This window comes from Lepidothrix coronata, unplaced genomic scaffold (assembly GCF_001604755.1).
Source record: "Lepidothrix coronata isolate B3197 unplaced genomic scaffold, Lepidothrix_coronata-1.0 Scaffold8, whole genome shotgun sequence".
Lineage (NCBI taxonomy): Eukaryota > Metazoa > Chordata > Aves > Passeriformes > Pipridae > Lepidothrix > Lepidothrix coronata.
The window spans coordinates 4579624-4604203 of NW_016690188.1; the positions used below are offsets into that span (position 1 = coordinate 4579624).

General features: G+C 40.0%; 1 protein-coding gene across 5 annotated transcripts in view; it reads left to right on the top strand.

Moving 5' to 3' along the window:
• OBFC1 (oligonucleotide/oligosaccharide binding fold containing 1) overlaps positions 1 to 23951 on the top strand; it is a 43832-nt gene extending 19881 nt beyond the window's left edge. For all 5 annotated transcript variants that reach the window (XM_017839260.1, XM_017839267.1, XM_017839274.1 and 2 more), the window contains exons 3-10: positions 1535 to 1630; positions 6059 to 6130; positions 7883 to 8044; positions 9295 to 9406; positions 10158 to 10320; positions 17337 to 17459; positions 18010 to 18082; positions 22072 to 23951. In XM_017839260.1, coding sequence (XP_017694749.1) covers positions 1535 to 1630; positions 6059 to 6130; positions 7883 to 8044; positions 9295 to 9406; positions 10158 to 10320; positions 17337 to 17459; positions 18010 to 18082; positions 22072 to 22229 — 959 coding nt within the window. In that variant the 3' untranslated portion in view covers positions 22230 to 23951. The remainder of the gene's footprint in view (positions 1 to 1534; positions 1631 to 6058; positions 6131 to 7882; positions 8045 to 9294; positions 9407 to 10157; positions 10321 to 17336; positions 17460 to 18009; positions 18083 to 22071) is intronic.
• Positions 23952 to 24580: the final 629 nt, after the last annotated feature.

Below are 24580 nucleotides of genomic sequence, written 5' to 3' on the forward strand. Positions count from 1 at the left end.
GGAGCTTGGAGTCTCTGCTCTACAGACTTACCCTGAAACCAGCCCAGACCTTTTATTGAGATGTTGTAAGATTGAATGAATAACTGTGTACACTGGGAGCATCTCCATTGAGGGTTTCTATAACAGTGTCCTGGTAAATGAGAGGAAAGTGGACAGACCTGCCAAACATTTTCTATGCCAGACCTGACCACTGACTGCATGATTAGTACAGCCAAATCTACAATGAGAGTGATAAATGCATCCTCAAAACATTGCAATGGATTTTCATGTGCAAAACTTGTGTTTATGATCTGCTTGGCTGATCACTTATTATTTCTTCTAAAGCTTTTGGATTTTCTCTCTGTCTTGCATGAAGAAAGTTAATTTCAGGCTCACTTAAGGCTGTTAGCTATGTAGGACAAGTTATTTTTGGATTTTGGTTTTGGGTTGTTTTTTTTATACAGGACTTTTTTCTGACTCCCTTGCTGCCTTGCTTCTCTTTCCCTTTGTAAGAATAACACTTGCCACAGTGTATAGAGCCAAATGTTCCCTTTTGAGTCCCTTGAGTTATTTAGTTTTCAGAAGACAGTTATTGAACATCCCAGATGGCATACTTCAGTAAAGCAGCAGTATTCAAAAGCTGGAGAAAACACATGCACTGAAAACTAGCCAGCCCAGGGTATATTTGGAGCTTATTGCCCTATCATTCTCCTGATAGTGCACTGTGAAGCCTCAGTGTATAATGTTTACATTGGTGTTTGTTAACAACATTTGTCATTCTCTTGAAAGGGATTACAGAATGAGGCAACCTCAGTGCTGTCAGAGTCCACTGGGCTCTGATTTCTCACTGTTTCCTGGACACGTTTCTATGTGTTATTCAAGTTATCTTTATAGATGTACAAAAATAGCTGTGAAGGGATGTTTTTAGAACGTGTTTTTTTCAGAAACTCAAGTTCAGGATGCAGTCCACAATGACTGCAATAGTGTACTCCTCAATCTGAGAGGGTTGTTGCTCTCACCCTGCCCCCATGGCTCCTGTTCTTCTAGAAATGAAAGACAGAATTATGTTAGTTTTCCTTTCAGAGGCTCTGCCTTAATCAGGAACAGCTGCATTGTGAGAAGCTCAAACTGCTTCCTTTGTGTTCTATTATTTATTCTGAAGCCTGATGAAGATATAAAAAAAAATTCAAAACCAACAAACAAACAACAAAGCAAAGCAAAACAAAACAAAAACCCAAATGAAACAACAAAACAAGAAATTAAAAAAAAACTAATGCCTGCAGCTGTTTTTCTGATCCAAATGTGCAAGAAAACGAGGTTAATGAAGTTTTGACACTCTATAAAAGCAAGCTTTTGGTATCCCAAGTGGAGCTGATACTTTTTCCTTTTAGTGTTCCTAGTCTTCAGTGTCCAGGGAATTTTTCCTGTGTAGGCATTGTATAATTTCAGATATATTAAATATGTAAGAAATTATGTTTTTTACTGATAAATGTGAATGTGTAGGGTAGGATGTTGAAAGAAATAGTTACACTAATCAAGCATGTTCTATGCCTAGGTATATTCTTTTATAATGGACATCCAGTAAGACAAGTGGATGTTGTCGGGACAGTGGTTCAAACGAAGGAGAGAGATGCCTTTTATAATTATGGAGGTAAGGAAAGTTTCTTTCTTTCTTCTTGTAGTTATCAGCTTTCTAATCTTAGTTATTATTGGAACTGAAAGGCTTCCTTATTTGATCATTGTCTGTTCTTGAAACAGCTGTGCTCTTATCCTAATACAATGTATATCAGATTACTTGGCAAATTTAGGGAAGCTACTGTTTATCTTCACTTCAAAAGTAGAGAATCAAATAGTTACAACAGAGTAACTGATTCATTTGGGGTCATATAGCAAATCTTAATTTTGATTGTTGCTCTATCACTGGACTCCACTACCTTTCTCTCATATATATGCAGTTCCTTTGGTCAGGGACAAACAGATTTAACAGTGCCTGCAAATGGGAAATTACTTCTTCCTCTTTTGAACCTTAGAAATCCCTTCTGACTTCTTGTATGTTTTGTCGTATCTTGGAGGCAACTTTTAATAGCTTTTTAATAGTGGTCAGGAGCTTGTTTATGTTTAGATGGACAAGAGTCTTAGCAAATCTAACTCAAGCATCATAGTACCAGTCCTTGCCAACACCAGCTGGGAATTGTCTCCTCCCTATTGCTTTTCCCAGTATTCAGACAGTTTTATTAACATGGAAACATCTGATTGTCATTTTGTTCAGCTGTCTTTTTCATCTGGAAAAAAAAGCAGAGTGGAGTAGTGGTGATGTGGCAAGTTTCAAAAGGTGGGGGGAAGTGACCTCTCAGTAGGAAGGGGGAGGCAAATGCACAGATCCTGTTGAAGCCCTTGTGCCCAGTGTCTTCCTCTGCCGTGGGTTTCCACCTGACAGAGGTAAGTCATGGAGTGCCTCTTCTTCCAAATTCCCTTGTTTATAAAATTGAGTCAGCAGCACTTTCCTGGCCCACAGGAGTATTGTGAAGATACAGGTGACAACTTTACCGCAACACCTGCAGTTGCATCGTACTGCTTCAGAGTAGCATTGGCTGCTAGTGCATCCAACATACCCTGCACAGGATGCAGCTGCTGAGAGTTGACTCTGTGCTCTCCTTGCAAGTGTCTTAGTGTGAATATTTTCTAGATTTTGGTTTTTTAAGTCTAATTTCTGAATGTTTGTTATTATCTCGCCATTATGCTAAATAATAAGTTGTCAGTAAATATTTTGATGAACAAGATTCTCTGGCACTTGAAATGGCATAGGGTAAACAAATGCCTAAGTTAAGAGGTGGAGATGTAATTGATGATGTAATGAAGTGTTGAAACGTAAACTGAACTTCAGCTATTGTTCTTTTATTGCACTAGTATGCAAATACAGTTATCTTTTCATGAGAAGACGGAATCAAAATGACCAAGGCAAAACAATTCTATGGACAAAAGTTTTCAGTGCTATCCTCAGCATCTGTTTATCAAGTAATCCCGTTGAAAATGTTTGACTGGGGCAGAAAACAGAGGAATAGAAATAAAAAGAAACTGTGGAGTACTGGGATTGAGGCCTTAGTGTTAGATCAGCCAACCTTTAAGTGCAGCTCTCAGTGAGCCTGCTTCCTGCTGTCCTGTCTCATCCAACTCCACGCTTTGTTCCGGCCGTTCCTGGTTTGAGCTTTCAGGCTACCTGCCAGGTGCCCTTCCCCAGCCCGCCCTCCCTTTCAGTCAGGCCGACTCCAACAGTGTAAAATTTTAACTTCTTAGACAGTTTCCTGCTTATAACTTCTTGCATTTCTCAGTTCAAGACTCCGGTTTGTGAGTCATGGATCAGGCATTGCATCAGTTGGAATGCCACACACTGCTCAAGGCTTGCTCACTTTCCATCTGCTTAAAAGTGACTTACAAAGCAATTCTCCCTTTGTACTTTTTCTCTGATAGGGAACTGAAATGTCTTTGTGTCACTGCCACTATGCCCCCCCCATTTCCTGTCTGTCTGCTTCAAAATACACACCGCTCACTTTAAAGAATCTTAGGTCCTCTCTGCTGAAAACCAGAACTGGTGATAAAATAATAATTGTAAAAGGGAGTGAACTGACTCTTTCCTGTCTGACACAGCATGTAATTTTTATTTTTTTAAAACCTAATTTTGACATTTTGATTTGATTGTTTATTGCTATTATTATGATCAGCTAGGAGGAGGATATCCAATTAAAATGTAGCTTTGACCAAGCTCATATTTTAGCTAATGCACCTTTCTGACCTCTTTTTCTCCCCCCTTCCTTTTTAACAAAATCAAACATCACATGTGGTTTTCTTTATGCTCCAGAACCTAATTGAAAGGATGAAAGGCACTTGCCTTAAAAACAAATGAAAAAAAAATCTTACCAGGATCTCAGCAGGTTCTGGCAGACCTTACAAGAACCGTACCCTTTTTGTCATAAAGTAATAAAAATGAATGCAATTATCTTGTTTAAAGTAGCTTTGACAGTGCTACCCCTCAAATAGTTAAGTAAGAGTCAAAAAAACCAAATCCAAACGGACAAGAAACAGGGGAGAAAAAAAAAAAAGGCAAACTTACAAAAAACCAAATAAACAAAACTTTAAACCCAAAGAGATGAGGAAGGGCGGCACAGGGAGCACAGGAAGTTTTCAAAAGCTTGTAGACCCTTTGAGTGCATTTAAAATAGATTAACATTCTCCTGTCTAATTAGAATACAATTGCAAGAGTTCTCATTCATCTGTGCTTCAGGAGTTACTTGTCTTTTTGCTCAAAGCTTTTATCTATGAACTGGCAGATTTTATTTCAGCACCTTGCTCTGCTACCAGATTCTCTGTATGGTCACGTACTGGTCAATCTCTCCAGGACTTCAGTTTCAGCTGTTACCTTGAGGAGGAGGAGTGTGGCCTCCTAATCCTTCAGTCTTGTTTGCTTGGTTTCCAAGCCCTTCTTAGGAAGTGTGTTTCATTTGGTGCAACAGCCAGTCAAGAGCTCTGGAACATCTAGAAGCTTCAGGAATGTAATAGTGAAATGTCATCTGCCCTGTTTCTCATTGCTGGCTTGCATGGATGGCTTTGGCATGGTTTATGTAGGTTCTGACTGCTGAAATAGTTGCTGTCTGTCTATACCAAGAGAGGAAATCCTACCACTTAGATCATTATCTGTGCTCTGGTACAAAGTTAAAGCTGCTGAAATAGTTGCAGACACAGGAGCTCAAAAGAGGGATAGAAAAGATGAACATACTTTTGTGATGGAGTTGGGAATTGCCTGCATCTTATAAATGTTGTACGTTTTTAATAGTAATGTGCAGCTAAACTACTGGGAAACAGGAAGGCAAGACAATGATTTGAAATTAGACCCCCTAAATAGGGAGATTGTTTCAAAACACATGAGACAATGCAAAGGCATTTTGCTTTGATGCTATGGTTTCTGAAGGAAGTGACTGCAGGTACCAATCAGCACCTTCCTGGTAAACATTGTTGTTACTTTTTTAATCATGGATCTGGTTTAAGGAGCAGAAGAAAATTGCAGGTTTCCTTTCGTGAAGAGTGGAATCTGAGTATTGGAGATGGTTACATTCAGGAAGCAATGTTGCTTGGAACGTTGGCTGGATGATCCTTGGCAGACATTTAGTGCCTTTCTATATAGAGAGTGTTTGGTGACCAGGCCATCTATATACAGTCTTTTGATCTGTAGAACAACTGATTCTTCTGATAGGTTTTAGTTTCCTTTGGGTTTTGTCTTTTTCTGCTGTCATTGACAATGCAGTGCCTGGGGCAGAAATTATAAAACTTATTTTGATTGGCTACTGGCAAAACAGGAAAAACTAGACAGCTCCCATGCTCGGGAAAAGGTGTTGAGCTTTTTCCGCAGCGGAAGTGGCATGCATGCCACCATTACCTATAGTTTAAGTTGGGAATTCCTGGCCTAGAGCAGAACCATGAACATGTGCTGTCTTCTGTCCTTCCTGGTTAGAAGAGCTGCCTTTCTGCTCCTCAGACATCTTCTTGTACAGGAAAGACCAGCAGACTTTGAACACAGCATTAGCACGGAAACCAATGCAGCAGCACTTCTAGTTTATTCACATGGTTGTATCCCCCAGTGTTAGAATGCTGTTTTCTCACTCTAACAGAGATGCTTCTGTGGTTTAATCCTGGTTTCCTGTTTTAATTTGTCTAACTTTGGCTTTCAACACTGGTTCTTCTTCTGACTTTGTCAATGAGATTAAAACCCTTTAGTATTCAATCTATGTGTTGAAGCCTCATCATTTAAATTAGTGCTTGATCTTTTCTTGAGAGTATACCTGTTACTTTGGTGACCATGCACATAAACACATCTGGTGCTGAGCTACTTCCATGATTGAAATGACTGTGGAAATTATTTCAGAGGTATAAGTGGGGTTAGACACCCACTTTCCCTTTCAAACTGGTTGGACTGAGATTTCCTTGGCAGTTATCTCCCTACATATCTATGTATCTTCACTTCCCGGAACGTCTACCTGCTTTCCTACTCTGTAATTCTTGATTTATTTTTTTTTATTTTTTTTTGCAGTGGATGATAGTACTGGAGTTATAAATTGTATCTGCTGGAAAAATCCCATGGTAGGAGAAACACCTTTATCAGGTAATTTATCAAGTAAATAATTCCTCTTTTGATGGTGCCTTTTTTCCTAGGTCTGTCTTACATAATTTCATAAGTGATCAAACTTGCAGAAGAGCAAACTCAACTATGCAATTTTTTTTTTATTTTAAACCATCACATCCTACAACCTGGGCCATTTTAGGAATTTTGTGTTAGTTTTTGTGTTGTATTCAATGGCCAATAAAACCATTACATTATGTCCTGCCCTGCCTTTTCCTTATCTGAGTAATATGATATTTAAATTCTATGCTGTGACATTGTTCAGCGAGTTCTCTTCTTATAGTTCTTTTTGTGACTTCATCTCGTGAGAAACTAGGCTGGAAATATTCCCCAGCTTCTGTTTCCAAAGTCAATCCATTGACCTTCACTTGTGATACAGTGGTTTCAGGATTAATCCTCCCTTTGTATTCATATTCTCCTGCTCACACATACACTGACAGCAATGAACTTGAAAGTAGCTTAAAACACAGTGGGAGGATGCCAGCAGTCTTTTACAATTTAGGAAAGTCCTAAATGTGCAGTAATTGTGCATTTGAAATGAATCTGTTATTGCACTCACTAACAGAACAACTCAATGGTTTCTGACTTTCTCTTTGCTTTTTCTCCCACCGTTTCTTATAGATCAAAGTATGAAATGCTTTCTACTTTGGATCTTTTTGGGAGCCCATGTAGTAGTTTGACAAACCTAATATGGAGCTGATCCTATCCTACTGAAATAGATGTTACTAGTGTCATCTGCAGTGTTAGAGATACATATGCATAGAATGGAGAAAGGAAAGGATGTAAAAGTTAAAAACTCTAATGTCTGTGGAACAAGCCCGTAATTCATACACAGATGATTCATACTTATATTTAACAATGTTATGACAAGTGATACAAACAATCCCAACTGGAATCTAGAAGACAGCTCTCACTTTAGAGCGATTATGTTCTGCCACAGCTCTCCAAAAAAAAAAATTAAAAAAATAGGGGAGACACAATCAAATCATTTTTTTATGAGGAACTTAAATTCATTAAAAGGAATTGCATGAAATACTGCCTGAAATAGAATGAGAGCCCAGAATGCTTGTTTCAGCTTTGTGTTCTTATTTTACAAGTACATCAGTAGTGTTTGGATGGACACTGTGTTAATAATGGAAACTTAATTCATTTGTACCTGCTAAAAAAAGTTCCTAGGTGGCACAGGAAACTTTCTTCCAGCCTTTTGTAATTGTGATCAGAGATACTTGGATCATTCATCAGGTTTTAAGTTATGAAGGATTTACTGTCCTGCAAAGATGAGTTACGTAAATATGAAGTTCTGTCAAGTTGCTACACCGCAGTGTAGACATTGAATTGCATCACATGAATGGTTTGGCCCCACCTCAGATGACTCATTTGTCTTTTATATAAAAGATTCAGCAGACCTTTCTTTTCCCCTCTCGTCCTCTTAGCATGACAAAATCAAAAAACCACAAACCCCATTAATTATTCAATTTTGCAACCCATCTACGACATTTTCAGAGGTAAATCCGAATCTCCTCCCTTCTGTACTTTCCCCAGGTGAACTATTTAAATAAATATAATACTGTAAACTAACTTTGTCACCAAAAAGTTTTTCTACCCAGGACACATGGTGCCTGGGACCTTATCCTTTTTTTAGTAATGTGGGTCTCGTGATACATAGGTGGATGAATGCAAAAGGACAGTCCTCTTGACTTTAATGCCTGATCCCCTTTCCCTCACTGCTTGCAGGTCATCCAAGCACACCCAGCAGTCTTATTGTGTTTGAACAGATGAAGAAACTCCAAGAAACAGTGAGCCAGAAAACCAAGCTGGAGATCGGGGATGTTGTCAGGGTCAGAGGTCACATCCGAACCTATAGGCAACAAAGAGAAATTCAGGCTTCAAGTTTCTGTGAGTGTTATGAACCAGGGACTTACGTAACTCAGTTGTCTGAATCTGTGAAACTGTCTAAGCTGTATGTAATTAATTGAATATTTTCCACTTTATTTTCTGGCATCTCATTTTTCTAAAGAGATTTTCATCTGTGTATCTTTATTTCAATTTTAGCAGTGTAAGGTTAGAAGACACACTACTTAATGTGTGGGATTAGATTGCCTGTAAATAAGGCATTCCTGGAAAAACTATAAAAGATGATTAACATCCTTACAAGAATGCTGTGCAGATACTGTGGTTGGATATCTGTGAGAGTGACTTGCTCTGTGTTGAAGCAGACCAGCCAAGCCCATGGGAAAGGGGCTGGTAACCTTTCATGTCCCACTTCATCCAGGGAGTTATGCTTTGGGGAAGTGTCTGCTGTTTGTTGCAGCCTGTACAATCAATTCCAAGGGCAGGCAGCAGCACATGGGCAATGTTCCACTGAAGCCTGGGTTCTCCTTAACTCCCTGGCTCTGCAGAATGACTCAGTCACCTTCAGTCACCCAGGCACAGATCTGCATGCAGGTGCTGCCTCTGTATCTGACAGCTCTTTGGGCAGCAGGGCTCTGCAGTCTACTGTTTACACCCTGGGAGCTTCCAGTTACATAACTTCTTTTCTGTTCTGCATCTGTGCTGTTGTGTAAGAGTTGGTTTTCCCCAGTGAAATCTTTCAGAGGTAATACTAGAATTATTTCTTTGGTGGGGAGAACCCTGTCTTTTAAAAACCCTTGTAATTCAGATAAAAAGTCTAGATTTTTCAGCTCTAGCTAAAATTTGCGAGGGAATTCAATCCTCTTTTCCAGACAGAAGATTTATGAATATATACAGCCCATTCAGGCACTGGTAATAACACCAAAGAGAGCCATGCAATCAAATAGTCTCTAAATTGCTCTCATTTTGGCCAAAATAAAGCTTTTTGCTATGTGTTAACTTCATTTAATGGATGAAGGCTGTTGAAAGGTAAAATGGAGATCATAAATTCTGGTTAAATAAGTTGTCAGACAAAAGCATAATCTGCAATGCACCACAACAGACCATTTACCTCCTAGTAAACTGTAAAAGAAGGAGTAGCCTTTGTGGTTTTGTTTTTGTAAAAACAATGGTGAACAACATTTGCCAATTTAATACTGGCTGTGAAGCTCTGTTGTGCTGCCTCAGGTTTGCTTGCTTAAAAAAATTGATACAGCACCCCTGGCCAAGTCTGTGTGTTCTTTTTGCTCCTCCAGATAAAGTGGATGATCCTTTGTATGATGTTCAGATTTCAAGAATGCTGGAGCTCCCCTGTCTCTATAGAGAAGTTTATGATAAACCTTTCCAAGGCCCTGAGGAAGGACAGAGGTAAATGCAGTATCCAGACTGGTCTTGGGGTAAAGTGTGGGATTTTATGATTTTTTTTTTTTGTTATTGTAATAATTGTAGAGAAAGATAGAACAGGGCCCAACTCTGATTTAGACTCTGCATAAACATACAGTAGCAGCCTGCTTTTCTCCCAAATGATTGATGATCCATACAGATGAAACACCTGTCCAGGTATCTGAGAAATGAAATGTGATCAACCAAAGTGAATATTAGGAAGGTAGTAAAATACTGTGTATAGACCTCTTGCATCTAGTGAGATAAAATAGGGTTTTGAGCAAGATTTGGGGCTGAGGTCAGCAGAGAGGATGGAGAAGTGTCCCTTCCTGATTTTATTTTATATGTAAGGATAAGGAGCTATTCCATTGAAATGCTCTGCTGCCCTTGTCATCATCAAATCACAAATACATGGCCTCAATAAACTGAATCAAACATCCATTGCTGTATTCAGTTAATGATAGCTGAGTGCTTGTTGGGAGGTCTGATGCATGTAGTGTGGTTTCAGAAACTGCAGATCTTAAAATCACAAAACTGTTACAGCAAATGATTGAAGAGGAACAATTGAATGTTTATGCATATAAAAATATTTTGATTTAATTAAGAATTTAAAATAAAATTCTCTAAGAATAATAAAATATCTTTTGACCTTTGAAATCAGTCTAGTGGGCTGACTCTAGGTAATTGTTCTAAAACCCATTTCTTGCCTTTTGACGTATTCTGTGTATCCTTGTAGTGGCCTGGAGGGTCAGAATTTCTCAATCCATATGCTGCATGAGAAAGTGCAAGGCTTTCTATTAGAAAACAAAATTCAGACCTTTTACCAGCAGGAGCTGGAAACAATTGATACTCTGGTGTCACTGGTGGATGTGCATCTACCCAGTCCCAGCTGTCAGGAGGTGAGTGAATATACCTGCTCAAAGTTTTGGGTGGAGGGAAATAATACCATGTCCTTTTTTAAAGCATAAACAGATAAGAGACTGGTGTCTAGGATTCAAAAACCACAAGTGCTTTAGCTTTATGCATGAATTATTTACAGAGCTTGAGGAAACCTTGTCACTTTAGACGTATAAAACCGGGCTGAACAAAGCCATGTAAGGACATTCAGTTATTAGGGATAATCTTGTGTTAGGGCTGAGCAACCTTACAGCCTGCAACAGGCACTACCTAATTTAGATTTGTAAATAGTGCCAGTCTCAGAAAAGGAGATCACTTGAAGGTCCTTGACAAACAGATTCTCCATATCCTGAATTTAATCAGGAGAAGGGAGCACAATTCTTTGTCTTGTTTCTCATTTGAAGCTCAATATATTAATAGAGATGTAGTTTTCAAAAGGGGATTATGGTGAGTGGATGAACAGTACTCACTGCTATGTTTCTCATGTTGGAAATCCTGAGTTGTGAAAGGCCATGATCGAAAGCATCAGAAGATGGGATTAAACAGAAATCAGTTTACAGATGTAACCAAACTGTTAAGAAACTTTCCAATCAGTTAGTATGCTCTTAATCAGCTGTAGAATAGGAAATGGAACAAAAACCATTTTGTAAAATGGTTTTATATTGCTCTGCATTAGTTGGATAAATTACAAACCAGATTCTCAGCTGGTGTGGTAGATTTCTGCAAAACTGATGGTTACATCTTTTACCAAGATAGCAGTGGCAGCTGAAACTTAAACTGGAGTGTTGTGACTCACTTGTTTACTTTTCAGTTTTCTGTGGAGAAGTAAATCCCTGGCAGTCATTTTCACTGCCTTGTTTTGATGTGCACCGTAATGTTAAGTGCTCCGTTATGTTGATTTCTGATGTTGGTTTAATTCTTAAAAAAAGAAAGAAAGCAACACGAAAACAGTCCTTTGGAGATGAGGTCAAATAATAATTAAGAGTAGCTCTATTCTTGTTGGCCTCATTGAACTTCTGCTGATAGCTGCTTCTTCATAGCTGAGTTGTTTTTTTTTTTGTTTTTATTTAAGGCATTTTTTGTTTGTTTTAAAGCAAATATGGATATTAACACTAGCAGGAGCTATTCTCATTTTTGACAGAAAAGTTTGATACTACAATATCCAACATAGTATAGGGTGCTTCCTAAACTGGCTGAAACAGAACTAAAAGTTCCCAAACACTTTACATTAAAGGAAGTAGTGGTCATTATGACCAATACTGGAAACTTCCATCTTAGAAGTTTCAGCATTTATAGAAAGATCAAGATAAAAAACTTGCAAAGCCATTTAAAGAAAAAAAAAACAACAAAAACCCAACAAAATCCAAACCAAACAAAATCCCAACCAACCAAAAAAAAAAGGTAAAAAAAACCCCATGAAAAAACCCAAACCAAGAACAGCAATATAGCATCAGTGTTGTTAGCATTCATGAAGAGCTATTGTAATAATTAATAGTTGTTCCTGACCCTGATGCAAGGGCGTGAATGTACGTCCCAGGAATTTGGGCACACAGATGCTTATTTAGAAATTGCGGTTCTCTGTTGCCCTTTGGTATTAATTTCTTGCAAAGAGGCTTATCTGTCTTTGCATAAGAAAGGACCTGCAGTTGTCAAGTGGCCTGAGTGCCTTAAGAGGAGTGCCTAGTAATGCTCTGGAAATGCACTTTGTTGTTCCTTTACTCTGTCTCTAGAAAGTGTCATTTCTCATAATTGGCAAAGGGTCAAGTACCCTGTTCAATCCATGAAAATAAGTGTAATAGATCTGATTCCTGTCCCTCTTCTTTTCTTTTCACTTCTGTAGTCTTTTGTTTGGCATTGCCCTCCAACCAAAAGGATAAATGGTGTTGCTGATGTGGAACAATGTTATTTCATGCCTAATTGGCAGGGCAGGAGCTAGATGGGTGGACCAAACTAATTAGGCCACACGGCAATATGTAACTTGTTCACTTCTTGCACTTTACCTGGATGTGAAAGGATGAGTTATTTGGATGTATAACTTGAATTTTTTTTTACCCCAATTCCAGTATTGTAGAGCACAGTTACTGTTAAACTATTTGTCGCCTTTCTCTTCCTTTCCTTGTGATCCTAGTAGATGTGGTGCAGTCCCTTCATCTCTCTCCCAGCTTTTAAAGTACTTACACAGTGTTCATCGTAGTGGGAGGGTATCTCCCCATGGAATATTTTCTCCAGGGAGGTGGTGAGCTGCTGTGGAGTCACTGGCAGTGGAGTGGAGCAGGGAGCGAAGATGGAAGGAGGTAGCTGGGATAGCGTGAGGTAGGAAGCATCTCTCTGTTCCTTTTCAGCATCACTGTGTCTGAGCCCTGTCCACATCCCATACATGTCCTACAATACCTAGTTCCAGTCTTAATGGCTCCCCACCAGTGCAGTCTTCTGGCTTTTCAGAATAAATTTCCCTCTTAACAGGTGCACATGGCAGAACTCAAATCATGTCCCTTTCTCAGACAGATACTAGGGAAAATTTAATTTTATAGTCTACAGAGGATGGGTAAGAGAATTGAAAGGCCTGGTGTTTTTAAAAATGGTTAAAAATTAACAAATCTGTTACAATCTTTAAAGTCAGTGGAGCTTTATTTTGCATAACTAGTGCCCTGTCTATCCCTAAGCTATAGCCTTTTCCTTATCCCTTAAAACAAATGACTTTTGAGACTGGAGGGGTGGGTACCAGAAGGAAGACTACAAGCAAAACCAGAAAAAGTAATTTAGTGCTTAGAGAACCTCCAGAGTGTACTTGCTGGACTTAGGCAATTCTGTTTGGCAAATGGACAAGCCTTTGGTTCCTTTTTTAAAGAAAATTATCTGTGAACTGGACCCATCCAGTTTCTCAACTGAGTTAAATATTTGCAACCATCTCGTCTTGATTAACCATTTTTATACAATTCTTTCATGCATAAGCTGTAGCATGTGCTGTTTTAGTGTTACTGTTCCAGTTTGTGTATGGCACTTGGACACATAACTTGGGTTGTGCTTTCCAGACTGTGCTGTTTGCACTTCTCCAGATTTGAATATTATCTCAAGGTCAGCAATGCCAAGTACTTAAAGCAGGGAGTTGAACAGTGTTGTTCACACTTGCTGTATATACCCTGTACATTGTAGGTGTAACACAGTGCATTATATGTTCTTAATGCTATGTGCTTGTCTTTCTGCCTCTTGAGGAAGCTTCACTGCTGCTTTAAATATGTATATTGCAAAGCTTATTATAGGACTTCAGGACTGACATGTCCAGAATCACTATTACTAAAATTGTCACCTGCCTAAGCCAAGGATTAAACACCTCATGACAAATTGCAAAGGGCGATTCCAGGAGTGGAATCATGTGTATGGTTATACCAGGAAACTTTAACACCATCAGGGTGTGTTGTGATTCATTATGAGTCAAAGGTTACATACTTTCAGTGTTTTGAACAGACTGACTAATTCCTGTACCACTTCATTTCTTTGACCTACTATTGATTGTACAGAGAGTTTGTCTTGTTTTAAAGATCTGAGAATAATTGGTTTTACAGCACCAGCCCACTAAGCTGTGTGAGAACCATCCAATGGAATATATTGATTAAAATACTAACTTAATTCTGAATACATAGCTTCTTCTGTTGGCTTTGCTACAGAGTTGTTGGCTGGTCTGGGGAGTGAGGGTAGGGAAGGTAAAATTATTATTCAATAGCTGCTTCTATCTCAAGACACACACACACACAAAACATGTGCTTTGTAAAAGTGATGACTGATTTTTGAACACTCCTGTGTTTGGATGTACAGCCTAGTTTATTTGAAGAGGTCCTGATTTGGGGGGGGGGGGGGAAGTTGTTAGTACTTCAGAGAACCTGAAATGGTGCACTAAGAAATCTAAGGCAGGCCCAAAAGGGGCACTTTGCAAAATGAGGTGTGAACATTGTGAGAGGTACATTCGAAATTCAGATTCAAATCTTGGTGGTGCTTTGGATTGGCAGTTAAACTACCTAATATCTGCATTTCTGAGATGAAAGCTTTGTAAAAATAAAGGGATGGCTAATAGGCTGTGACTCAGAAGGAATTACCCCTGAGTAAGCAGGGATGTGAAATCACTTAGGATTTCATAGTTCTAAATTTCTTCTTTCTGTGTATAACCTCATGTTCAGTCTCCTGCAGATACCTACTTAGTAGACTAAATCACAAATTGGGGTGTACATTGAATCTGAGTGGGATCCAAGTCCAGAGGAAATGAGGGTTCAGTTTAATGGCCAGTCTTCGCGAGCGAAGATTTGGGAAAGGTCATTAACCCTTCGAGCCTGCGCAGTGGATTTTTTTAGGTGAGACACAGCGTGTGCTGAACTGAGCCCACCCTTTAATCCTGAGGTTCATCTGCCGGGGCCAAGCACGCTTGGACAGTGGCAGTGAGGTCCTCAGAACGCAGGTTTGTTTAGAGTGACCTTCTCTTAGATGGATTGCCACACAGGGCTAATGAGCTCCATCTGCCCGGGGGGCCGGGAATCGAACCCGGGTCGCAGTTCAGTTTAGTGGTAAGACAAATGTAGAGGAGGAAGCATATTCTAAAGCATACTAGGAAAAAATCCCAAATTTTTCCTGTCATTTTATGATAATATTAAAGCTCAATAATATATAATATTATTATATGAATACATAATATAATAATAATAAAGTAGGCAAGAGCCCGCATTTGTTTTTCAGGAACAGTCCTTCTGCCATGGAGCCCCTTTGCATGGACTCTGCAGCACATATGAGAGGGTGCTGATATGTAGCAGCTGCTTACTTATTATGAGGCCTCGCTGCCTTCTCTCTGTCATTGCCTTGACTTGCATTCTTAGTGATTCTGTCTCAGTATCCATCCAGGCTGAGCTGTGTGTCAGTTCACACAGAGTCTGTTTTTAATTATCTCTCTTTTCTGACAGGATCTCAGTGTTAAGCCAAACTGAATAATTATTGTGCTTCTTTGGAGATATTTTTATCTTTTTTTCTCCCCAAATGTTTGCTTTCACATTAAAAATTGATCAGAGTCTTGAGTTGGTTGCTTTGCTAGCAATTTCTTACATTCTTGAGGATTTACTACTGCATTTGAATGAGAAGCAAAGTGTCTTCATTTTACATAGGGCTACAAGAATGTGCTTTTCCATGAGAAAATGTTCACTCTTCACCTAATCCTTCCTGCTACATTTTATGTTTGTTTCTTCAGTTCATCAGAAGAGGGACTATGAAGAGGAATATGGTAGTGGTATTAATGCTGTAACTGGAATGGTGTCCAGATGCATGGTCAAGTTTGTAATTAGAAGTGAAGCCTGTTGTTATCTAGACTGATAGCTGTGGTATACGGGAGGACAGACAAAGTCCTTCAGTCTGAAACAGAGAAAAGTGAACTGAGAATATTAGCCATTCTTCTATGTTAATTATCTTGAACTGTTAGGCAATTAGTTTTTACTGCTGATTTGAGAGGAAAGAGTTATCAGTTGTGGGACAGAGAGAGAGAGATGTGATTATGGCCTGCTGAAATACTGAGGATTAGCTGGACAAAGAAAATGGAGAAACTTGTGATGCATGCTAACACCAATATCCCTTTTAGATGTCTGAACTATTCCCGGTTAGGTACATCAGCTTCTGGGCTTAGAGGCAGTTGGAGTGTTACTTGAGAATTGCAAATGTATTGAATTAATGTTTTGTGAAAAGATGTTCTTCCATTGCTCATGTGGTGTCCATTTTGCATATTCATGTGAATTCATTCTAGTGGTGGTGGTTGCCTGGTTTGCTCCAAGGCTTCTGAGTGCTTCTGGTGAGTGAAGTAGGATATGTGAAGTCTGATACTTTTGTTCAGAACAGGGTGGGAGCAGTTACAGTGATAGTTGAAGAAATGGCTTGGCAAATCTTGCTTTGGTTGCTCTGGTGTGGTTCTAGTTATCTCATGTTGGCTTGTGGGAAGCAGTTTAACTCTCTTCTCAAAGAAAACCACAGAGAGCACAGTGTGCTCCCAACAGATGAGAAAACAACTGGGGAACTGAAGCAGTCTGTGTAGATAAATGGGAGGCTGAAGGATAGAGCAGGACAGATGGAGACGGAGAAGAGTAAATCATCTACCTATACTTTTCCCTCTCCACAACTGATTCTTTATTTCCTTCTTCTTCCTTAGCTGAAATTCCAGTGTCAAAGCTCTGCCCTACTTTCAAACAAACCCTGCTTTTCCCTTTTTTTCCCCTCTTCTTCCTTCCTACTCTGTTAGATGTGTCCCAAACACAGAACCCTGTGTTCTAAATAACCTCCTCAGTTATGGACATCCAGGCACATTGTCAAGAGCTCATTTCCCACCTCTCCTCAAAACTTGAATCCTTTGTTCTCTTATCTCATATACCTGTCTTAATTTTTTGCATGCTCTTTATCCTTTCACTTCACTAGGCTGTGGAGAAGCTACTGAGATCATGGCCAGAATGTTTGTACAAATTTGGAAACAAAGGGGACAAGGAAAAAATACTGGTTTTTTTCAATTTTCTCCTTTCCCTGATTGAAACTGGGAGATGGGAATCTAGTCCTCAGCACTTAGATTCCTCCTGAATATCACCTTACAAAACACTGATCTTCCTACCTTTCTACCCTTGTTACAAGGAAAACTCTGAATTTGAAAAAAGCTTGATTAGATAAATAGTCAAATGCTCTGTAAGCATCACAAGCATATTCCAAGAAGGAGTTCTTAGTACATAATCAAATAGCTGCTAAATACAAAGAAAGAAGTTTAGAGGTTGTGATTCCTTAAAAATGGACAAGCTTCTGGTGTTCGGGTTTTGTTTAAAGCTCACAGATATTGGTTAGTTCATACATAACAGCTATGACTTGTGAATTACTAAATGAAGAAAAATATGTAACAAAATTCACATTAAAGAGGACCTGAAGTCCTCTTTCTCTTGAAAGCACCTGGAGCTTTTGCTGTAACTTTAGTTGAGCTGATATCTCTCACCATCTGCTTCATTTCTTTCTTCCCATCCAGGTGAAGTCAAAAGGTAACTCCAGTTCCAAAAGGATTCACAATGTTTTTAAGGAAGCAATAAAGATGCTACAAGAAAAAGGAGTGGTTTTCCAGAAACCTAGTAGCTCCAAGGACTTATACCACGTAAGGAATTGAGCTGTGGTTGTAAACAAGTTCAGGGGTATGACTTTCATAGTCAGTAGAAACAGTAGAAACATTGCAGAAAAAGTAGAAATGTTTCAGAAAGAGAAGCTGGACATCCAAGTGCTCTCCATTTACTCTTATCTGCAGCACTGTTGGTTTTACCTTTGTATAACCCACCAAGTTGTTGTTCCAAGTGCCCTGGCTTGCCAAACTGCACTGATGCACCTGAGCTCACTGAAACCTGGGACCTGGGACAGTTCTTATTGAAGTGTGTTAAAGCTTGGTGTTCTGCTGAGTCAGCCAGCCTCCTTTGGGTTGAATTCTGTTGTATCACATTCTTCACCTAACTTATGGATGCTGCTAATAGTAATCAAATAATAACTGAAGATTTGATGTTTATTATTCGTCTTATAGGCAGTGTATAATGCAGACTGTAGTTATGACAGTGTTAGCTTAGAATACATCATGTTCTCGGATTACTTTTCAACAGCCAGGCCATGTACTGTGAAATAGGCTGCTATAAATCACCAGTTTCTTCTTTTTTCTCCAGGTGACTGACCATGATAAGGAACTGCTCAAAGTGACCCTTGATGTGATTAAAGAAGACTGTCGAAAACCCAGGCGTAAGTATCAGTGATCAGGGCTCTGAGGAGCTGGTGCTGATATACTGATGACAGTATCTCCTCCTGCTGCTGGATTAGATATGCTGTTTGTCCTTACCTCTGGACTTGGAGCTGTTGCTGGTGTAGACCATCAGTACAGCTGAAAGCTGGAGTGCAGGAGCAGCTTCCTGTGAGTGTGGGGAGAGGAAGAGCCTGTGTGCCCAGCAGGAAGCAAACCTCTCAGATCTGAAATAAGCAGTCTTTATCTTTAATCTATATCTTTTGAGAATACTTAGATTTTGGGAGGAACCAAATGTAATGAAGTTAGGTCACCACTTAGCAGTTGTTGCATTGCACTCTGCAGAAGTAGCAAATCTTGCTGGTTCAGTTTCTTCAGGGGAGTTGACACAAAAGTGACCATGCAGAAAGGTGAAGTCCCTGCCTCCATTAAGTCAACAATAAAACTTGTTTAAGTCAGTAGGATATTCTCTGTAGATTTTAAGCTCAGGTAGAGCTCAGGTGGTTGTTCTTTGCAGGTAGAGCTTTCAGTCAAACAAAGTCCACTTATTTTCAGATAATGTACTCGAGTGGCTTCTGAGTTATCCCTGTCCCTCAAGCCTATTGTGTCTTATTGCCATAGTGATAACTTGTGCTTGACTGGAATGTCTGCTAATTACACAGGTACATTGCTACAGTGTCTTTCAATTCATTGGGCAGAATGTGTCAGCAGGGATCACTTGCTGCTGGAGTGCAGCTATTTGTGGGACAGAATGTGCTTTAGTACAGAATAATGACTGAGTAGAACATAAGGCATATAATCTTAAATTGCTCATATCCTTATACTAACATAATAGTGCTTGTAGGACCTGGTGTACGATGGTTATCCTGCTGTGAAAAAAGGCTAAGTGAAGCAGTATTATATTGGAGTTTTCAACTGGCTATCTTAAAATATGGTACAATTGTATACAAAGTTTGGGATGGAGGTGAAAGGTCTTTGTATCTTAGGGGGATGGAGGGAGTTGAGGTTACTGGGCATGCAGGTTAAGATGGGCTCATTTGCCTTAGGCTGTTTCAATGCAACAAATTACCATATCACATTGTTTTATTATCTTTTATCCAATTAACAAATACAAACATCATTAAGAGTCAAATTATTCCTCTGCCCATTTTATACATCATCTAGTTCTCCTGGTAACCTGTTTTTTTGTTTTTTTTTTTTAATATATCTGTGCCACTATCAAGGCCAGATCCAGAATACAGTTGGCACAGGGCACTGGGTGCTCTCCTCTTGTGCACTGTCACACTGGTAAAGTACTCTGTGATCTATGAGAGGTTGGGAAGTTCTTTAGTCAGGAGGAGTCAACAGCAGAGAGGAATTTCTAGATCAGTCACAGAAAAGACTTTGAAGAGTCCCGAGTCCTCAAAGCCATGTTTTCCATACTAAGCAGGTTAAAATTAGCAACTGCTTAACTGAGCCTCTTGTTCTCCTTGAAGTTTTCCCCCTACTTAGTTTCCTGCTGTAAAGAGGACAATTTCCAGGTCAGTGTCCCTTTGCTGGTTTTCCGAAGGACCCTTTCAATGACCTGGTCACTGGTGATAGAAGAAAAGTCAAGAAGTTTCAGTCAAAACCAGCAGGGCACTGTGGGTATTTGTTGTCTCTGAATGATGCAAGAGCGTGGAGCTCAGTGTGGCTGCCGGCCCCCCTCTGCTGGCAGGAGGGCAATCCCAGCTGGGCTCCCAGGGAGAAAATAAGGACACCGGCATATACCTCAGGGGCTTTTGCTTGTTGCAAGAAGTTCCTACCTGTTTTCCTTCAAGAGCAGTAGTAATCTTCCATGACAAGAAGGCTGATTTATGATAAACCAAACTCTTCTCTCCAATGAGTTACTTCTCTGCCAGTTTTCCAGGCAACGCCTCACTCCATTGCTTTAGTTGTGACACGTTCTCAGGCCCAACCCAGCTGTATGGAACTACTGTACAAATAATAAAAAAAAATCTGAAGTGTGCCTGCTGAGAGCTCCACAAACCCTGATCCATAATGTGCCTACATGACAATCCTAGTTCTTGGCTCCACTTATAATTCCAAACAGCCTGATCTTAAATGCCCTCACATGAGGCCACTGTGGGTCCATCTAGAAGCTTAAGATAGCCAGAGAGCAGACAGTGCATTTTGACTCCAGATTGAACTGCAAAATGGATTTATTTTTTTTTTTTTAATAAATTTGCCATGGTTTTAGGCTTAGATCAGGCTGATAGTAGAGAGGACAAAAAACCAGAACCACTCGAAGTTAAATTTAATATGTCAGCATGTACCCTGTGTGAGATGTCCACAGTGGGCAAATGATAGTTGTTCTGTTGTACAGTTGTTCTGCACCCCCTGATGTTGGTTGTCAGGCACAACAGTTAATGGCAGCCTGGCTTACCTCAGCTGCTGGACAAAAGTTGGAACCCGAGATGTCAGCGAAAGAGGGACAGCACGACTCCACTGTAAGGAGTGTATTCCCTCAAAGCTGGGCTGCAGACTAGGAGTGTTTCTAAGTTACTTAATGACTGTAAACACCTGCAACTACCCCAAAGTGCCATCTAGGAGGAAAGTATGTATTGCACTGTTGGGTAACACTTGAGTCACTAATTAATTCATTGAAACTTAAATTACTGTAGATCAGGGATGGGCACTTCGACCTTCTTATGACAAACCTATGACAAATGTAAAATGTGGTTACCCACCTTGTTTGCAACAACAGTCACCGTGACCAGCTAGAGGCATTGTTCTGTTCTCTGTACTTACCTCTCCTAGGGTGGTGGACACATTTTGGCTGTCAGCCACAAAGGCCTTTTATCATGCTGGATCACTGACTTCTAAAGAAGTATTTCTGCCTGATCCACAGTCTAATAGGAATTAGGCTGAACTGTTTATTTACCACTATCTACGAGTGACTTTTTTCAGCAGCTTCTAAGGCAGTTCTGGGGCTCAGCAGATTCTAGAGTAGAGAATAACTAAAAAAAAAAAAAACAAAGGCAGCAACAACAAAATACAGGGACTTCCCTAGCCCATAGCAATTTCTCAGTACCCTTATCAAACTTGCCTTGCATCACCTGAGCTGAGGGCTGAGGAGAAGGAAAATAATTTGTGTTGGTGTGTCTCGTTTATGTTTGTTTTCCATTGTTAGCCACCAAGGAGAAATGTGTTGTGGAGTTCAGCACTTGGAGAGACTGGGAGCCTGCAGCACGGATGATTAGTGTGTTACAGGGTCTGTGGGAGGAAATGTTGACTGGAACAGCTTCGAATGACAGCTCCACCTGGTACACAGTAGCTTTGTGCAGCCTTTGAGGACCTCTGTGCTTGCCCCCTAGGAAAGGGTGTTAATTTAAAATTTCTGTTCTCTTGTACATTTCACGGCTAATTCCTCTTAAAAGGAGATAAAATTTGATACTGAAGGTCTGAGACATTCTACTTCAGTAATTGTCTGAGTAGCCTGAAGGGCAGGGACGGATCGCACTGAGGTGAATGGAAGTTGCACTGCAGCAGTTTTTCCACAAGATGCCAGCGTTGGGCAAGCGGTTACAGGTCCTAGCCGCATAGCTCCCACCTCCCTGCTGTGCTAAAGAGTTTCGAAGTTGGGTATGAACAAAATTATTCTCTTTTGAGACCTTGTGAAGCTGCATAAACTGGATAGCTTGGTACTCTTACATTATTGACCTCATTGTCAAGTCTACTGAATGACTCTTATATGTTACAGTTGACAAGACTGAGACTTTAACCCTCATTACTACTGCTGCAGCCCTGACACTTCCCAGAAAAGTCAGTGGAGACAGCTGATAATTGAAGAACTGTAGGCACAGACTGGATCTCTTCCCTCTGAATACACACACTTCTGCTTTAGTATCTAGGGTGTTCTTTCTCTCTAGCAGCTGTTTTTTCATGACTGATCTGGATTATAATAGTTCAAAAGAGGCAGATCGAAGTCTTTCCTCCATGCCTGGCTGTATTTTCCCTTTTTTCCCTGCAGATGCTGAAAAAGGCTGCCATTTCCTTCATGTCCTCAATTGTGTTCGGCAAAGCTACAACCCCTCCCTGGCTGAAGTGGTGATGCACCGTGTCTTGGAACTGCTGGAGAGTAACAGTGATGTTGTCAGCACTATGGAAGGATATTATATGGCATTTTAAAGAGAAAAGACAGGATACATTCATTCTGGTCCATTCAGGAGGAGAGAAGGAGATGTTGAGTAACTCCAAAAAGCTTTTATTAGCTGATATGATCTAGATAGGGGATAAAAAAGAGCCTTCTGATTCTCCAAATGCTGGTTTTGTCCAGCTTCAGAGAAGTTGTTTAAATACTTGTTTTAATATTCTTGTTGACTTCCTTGCTATTCCTAGTGAGAGCTGTATCAAACTGATTCTGGACATTCTAATACAGCAGGGGAACTGGAAAAGAAACTGGGCTCTTTCCTTGGAGTAAGATGAGACATTGGCCATCCTCATATTTACATCCGGTGGGCTGTAAAGAAAAGTCACTGCTAAAGAGCACTGTTGCCTTTTGTCTTTTATTCTTTGTCACCTTTGGGGTAAAATGCTACCCATAGCTGTGCTTGCCGAGGAACACAAGACATAGACGTAAACATTGGCCCAAAGAAGGTTACCATGCAAGATGTTTCATCTGGAATAATCACAGCTCTGTTATGTGAAACAGTTCAAAAAATGGAGCTGTTTGGTATTTATCCTTGGAGAGGGTTTGCTGCTGCAGGGGCTTGTCTGTTTAATTAATCTGTTTAATCAATGGTGTAGAAGTGAGACCTTTAGCTTGAAAAGAGTAGAGAAGATTAAATGTATCCTTTTTTCTTCTGCACCTTCCCTGTAAGAGTTGCAATAGCAGACTCCCAGGAGGCAGATGTAGTGGTAAAGCCCTATAAGGATTGACATAGCTGGGAAAAATAAACCATATGCATGAGGAAAGGCAGTGAGGAGCCCCATGTGTGCCAGGTCTCTGGTTTGTTATATTATATGCCTCATTCTAAGCCCTGGCTGTAGAGACATATAGGCTAAGAAAAAGGCATGACAAAATATTTGGCATTTGCATTCAGAGGCCTGTGGAAAACTCTGGCCTTAAAGAGGTGGTAAATTTGTTCATAGTAGAAAACTATGTATGAATCATTCATTTGCTGTAAATTCCCTACTTGGTGCAGGACTCAATAGTTGGTTTCCCTGTGGGCTGCCCTGCTCCTTACATTACTGCTCTGTTCTGAGTTGGGTACCTTCTAGTTAGATCTTAATATGGGCCCTGAACAGGTCCTGAAGGGATGTAGCTGTGCAGAAGGAAATAGAAGAGGGTTAAGGAAGAATTGTAGAGTGTTTGTTCCCCACCCTCTACCCCCATAAACATCTCTGTAAATCAGGAAAAGAAGGCAGCTTCTGAGTGCACTGGTATTGAGGGAAGTTGCAACTTTAATTAATGCCTCTGAGAAGGTCTGGTTGGCCACTGGGGAGATTTGCTTTTTAAATTCCTGCTCTGATTACTGATCATTTTGAAGTGATGCTTAAAACCAAGGGCTATCTATGGAAGAAGTAGCTTGGAATATTAATTCCTAAATTCAAACTCACTTCAGGAGTTTTCCATAATCAAGCAGTACATATGGGTAAGTTGCCTATTTGGCATGAGCTTGATGATACTTTAAAGGAAAGCATGTGATGTTTTGGACCATGTGGAAGAGCATGGCATCTAATTTAAAAGAGTGGCTTGGCCATTTCCTTGAAAAGTTCTGTATTAGCAGAAGCTTGTTTTGCTGGGAAAGGGTTAAAGGAATGCTTCTAGCTCAGTAGGAAAGGTGATCTTCTCTCTTAAGTTAGAAGAAAGACCCTGGTTCTCCTGGGGGTGTCAGCCAAGTGTGTGGGCTGGATGAGTTTTGGGAGGAAAAGAAAGTTTGGAGATCATGTTGCTCTTTAGAATCTTTTTAAAATGAATTCACACCAAAATAGGATTTTATCTGTGTGTTTTGCAGTTTGTATAGTCACACATGCAATTTCTGTTGCCTCTGACTTTGAGGCTGCACTTCCTGTGTTTTAGATGTATTTCTTTGTGTAAAGTTTGCCTAAAATCCCTGTCCACTGATTTTCTATGCTTGGAGGTAGAGAGAGCAGACACTTGTGTTTGCATCAGTCCTGCCCCTGTTGCAATTTAAAAGCACTGCAAAGCCTTGGAGATGAGGTGAGAGGAACTTATCTCAGGAAACACAGATAGGTTACTCTGGATAGAACCTGTCCTTGGAAGTTTTTAAGTTGATCCTTGCTGGCAGTGCTCTACTCTTGTGATGGAGGGTGTGTTCTGTTGGCGATTGCTCCCCAAGAACAGGAAAAAGGGATTTTTCTCCCTTGAGTTGACTCAGAAAAGTAAGTAAAATGAACACAGGGGATCTTAGAGTTTTTACGAAAGTAAAAGGTTAAGGTAAAGGTGATGGAGGAGCCTAGACTTGAGCTACATGGATTCTAATTCTGAATAACTGTATGAAATGGTTGTGTCTTAA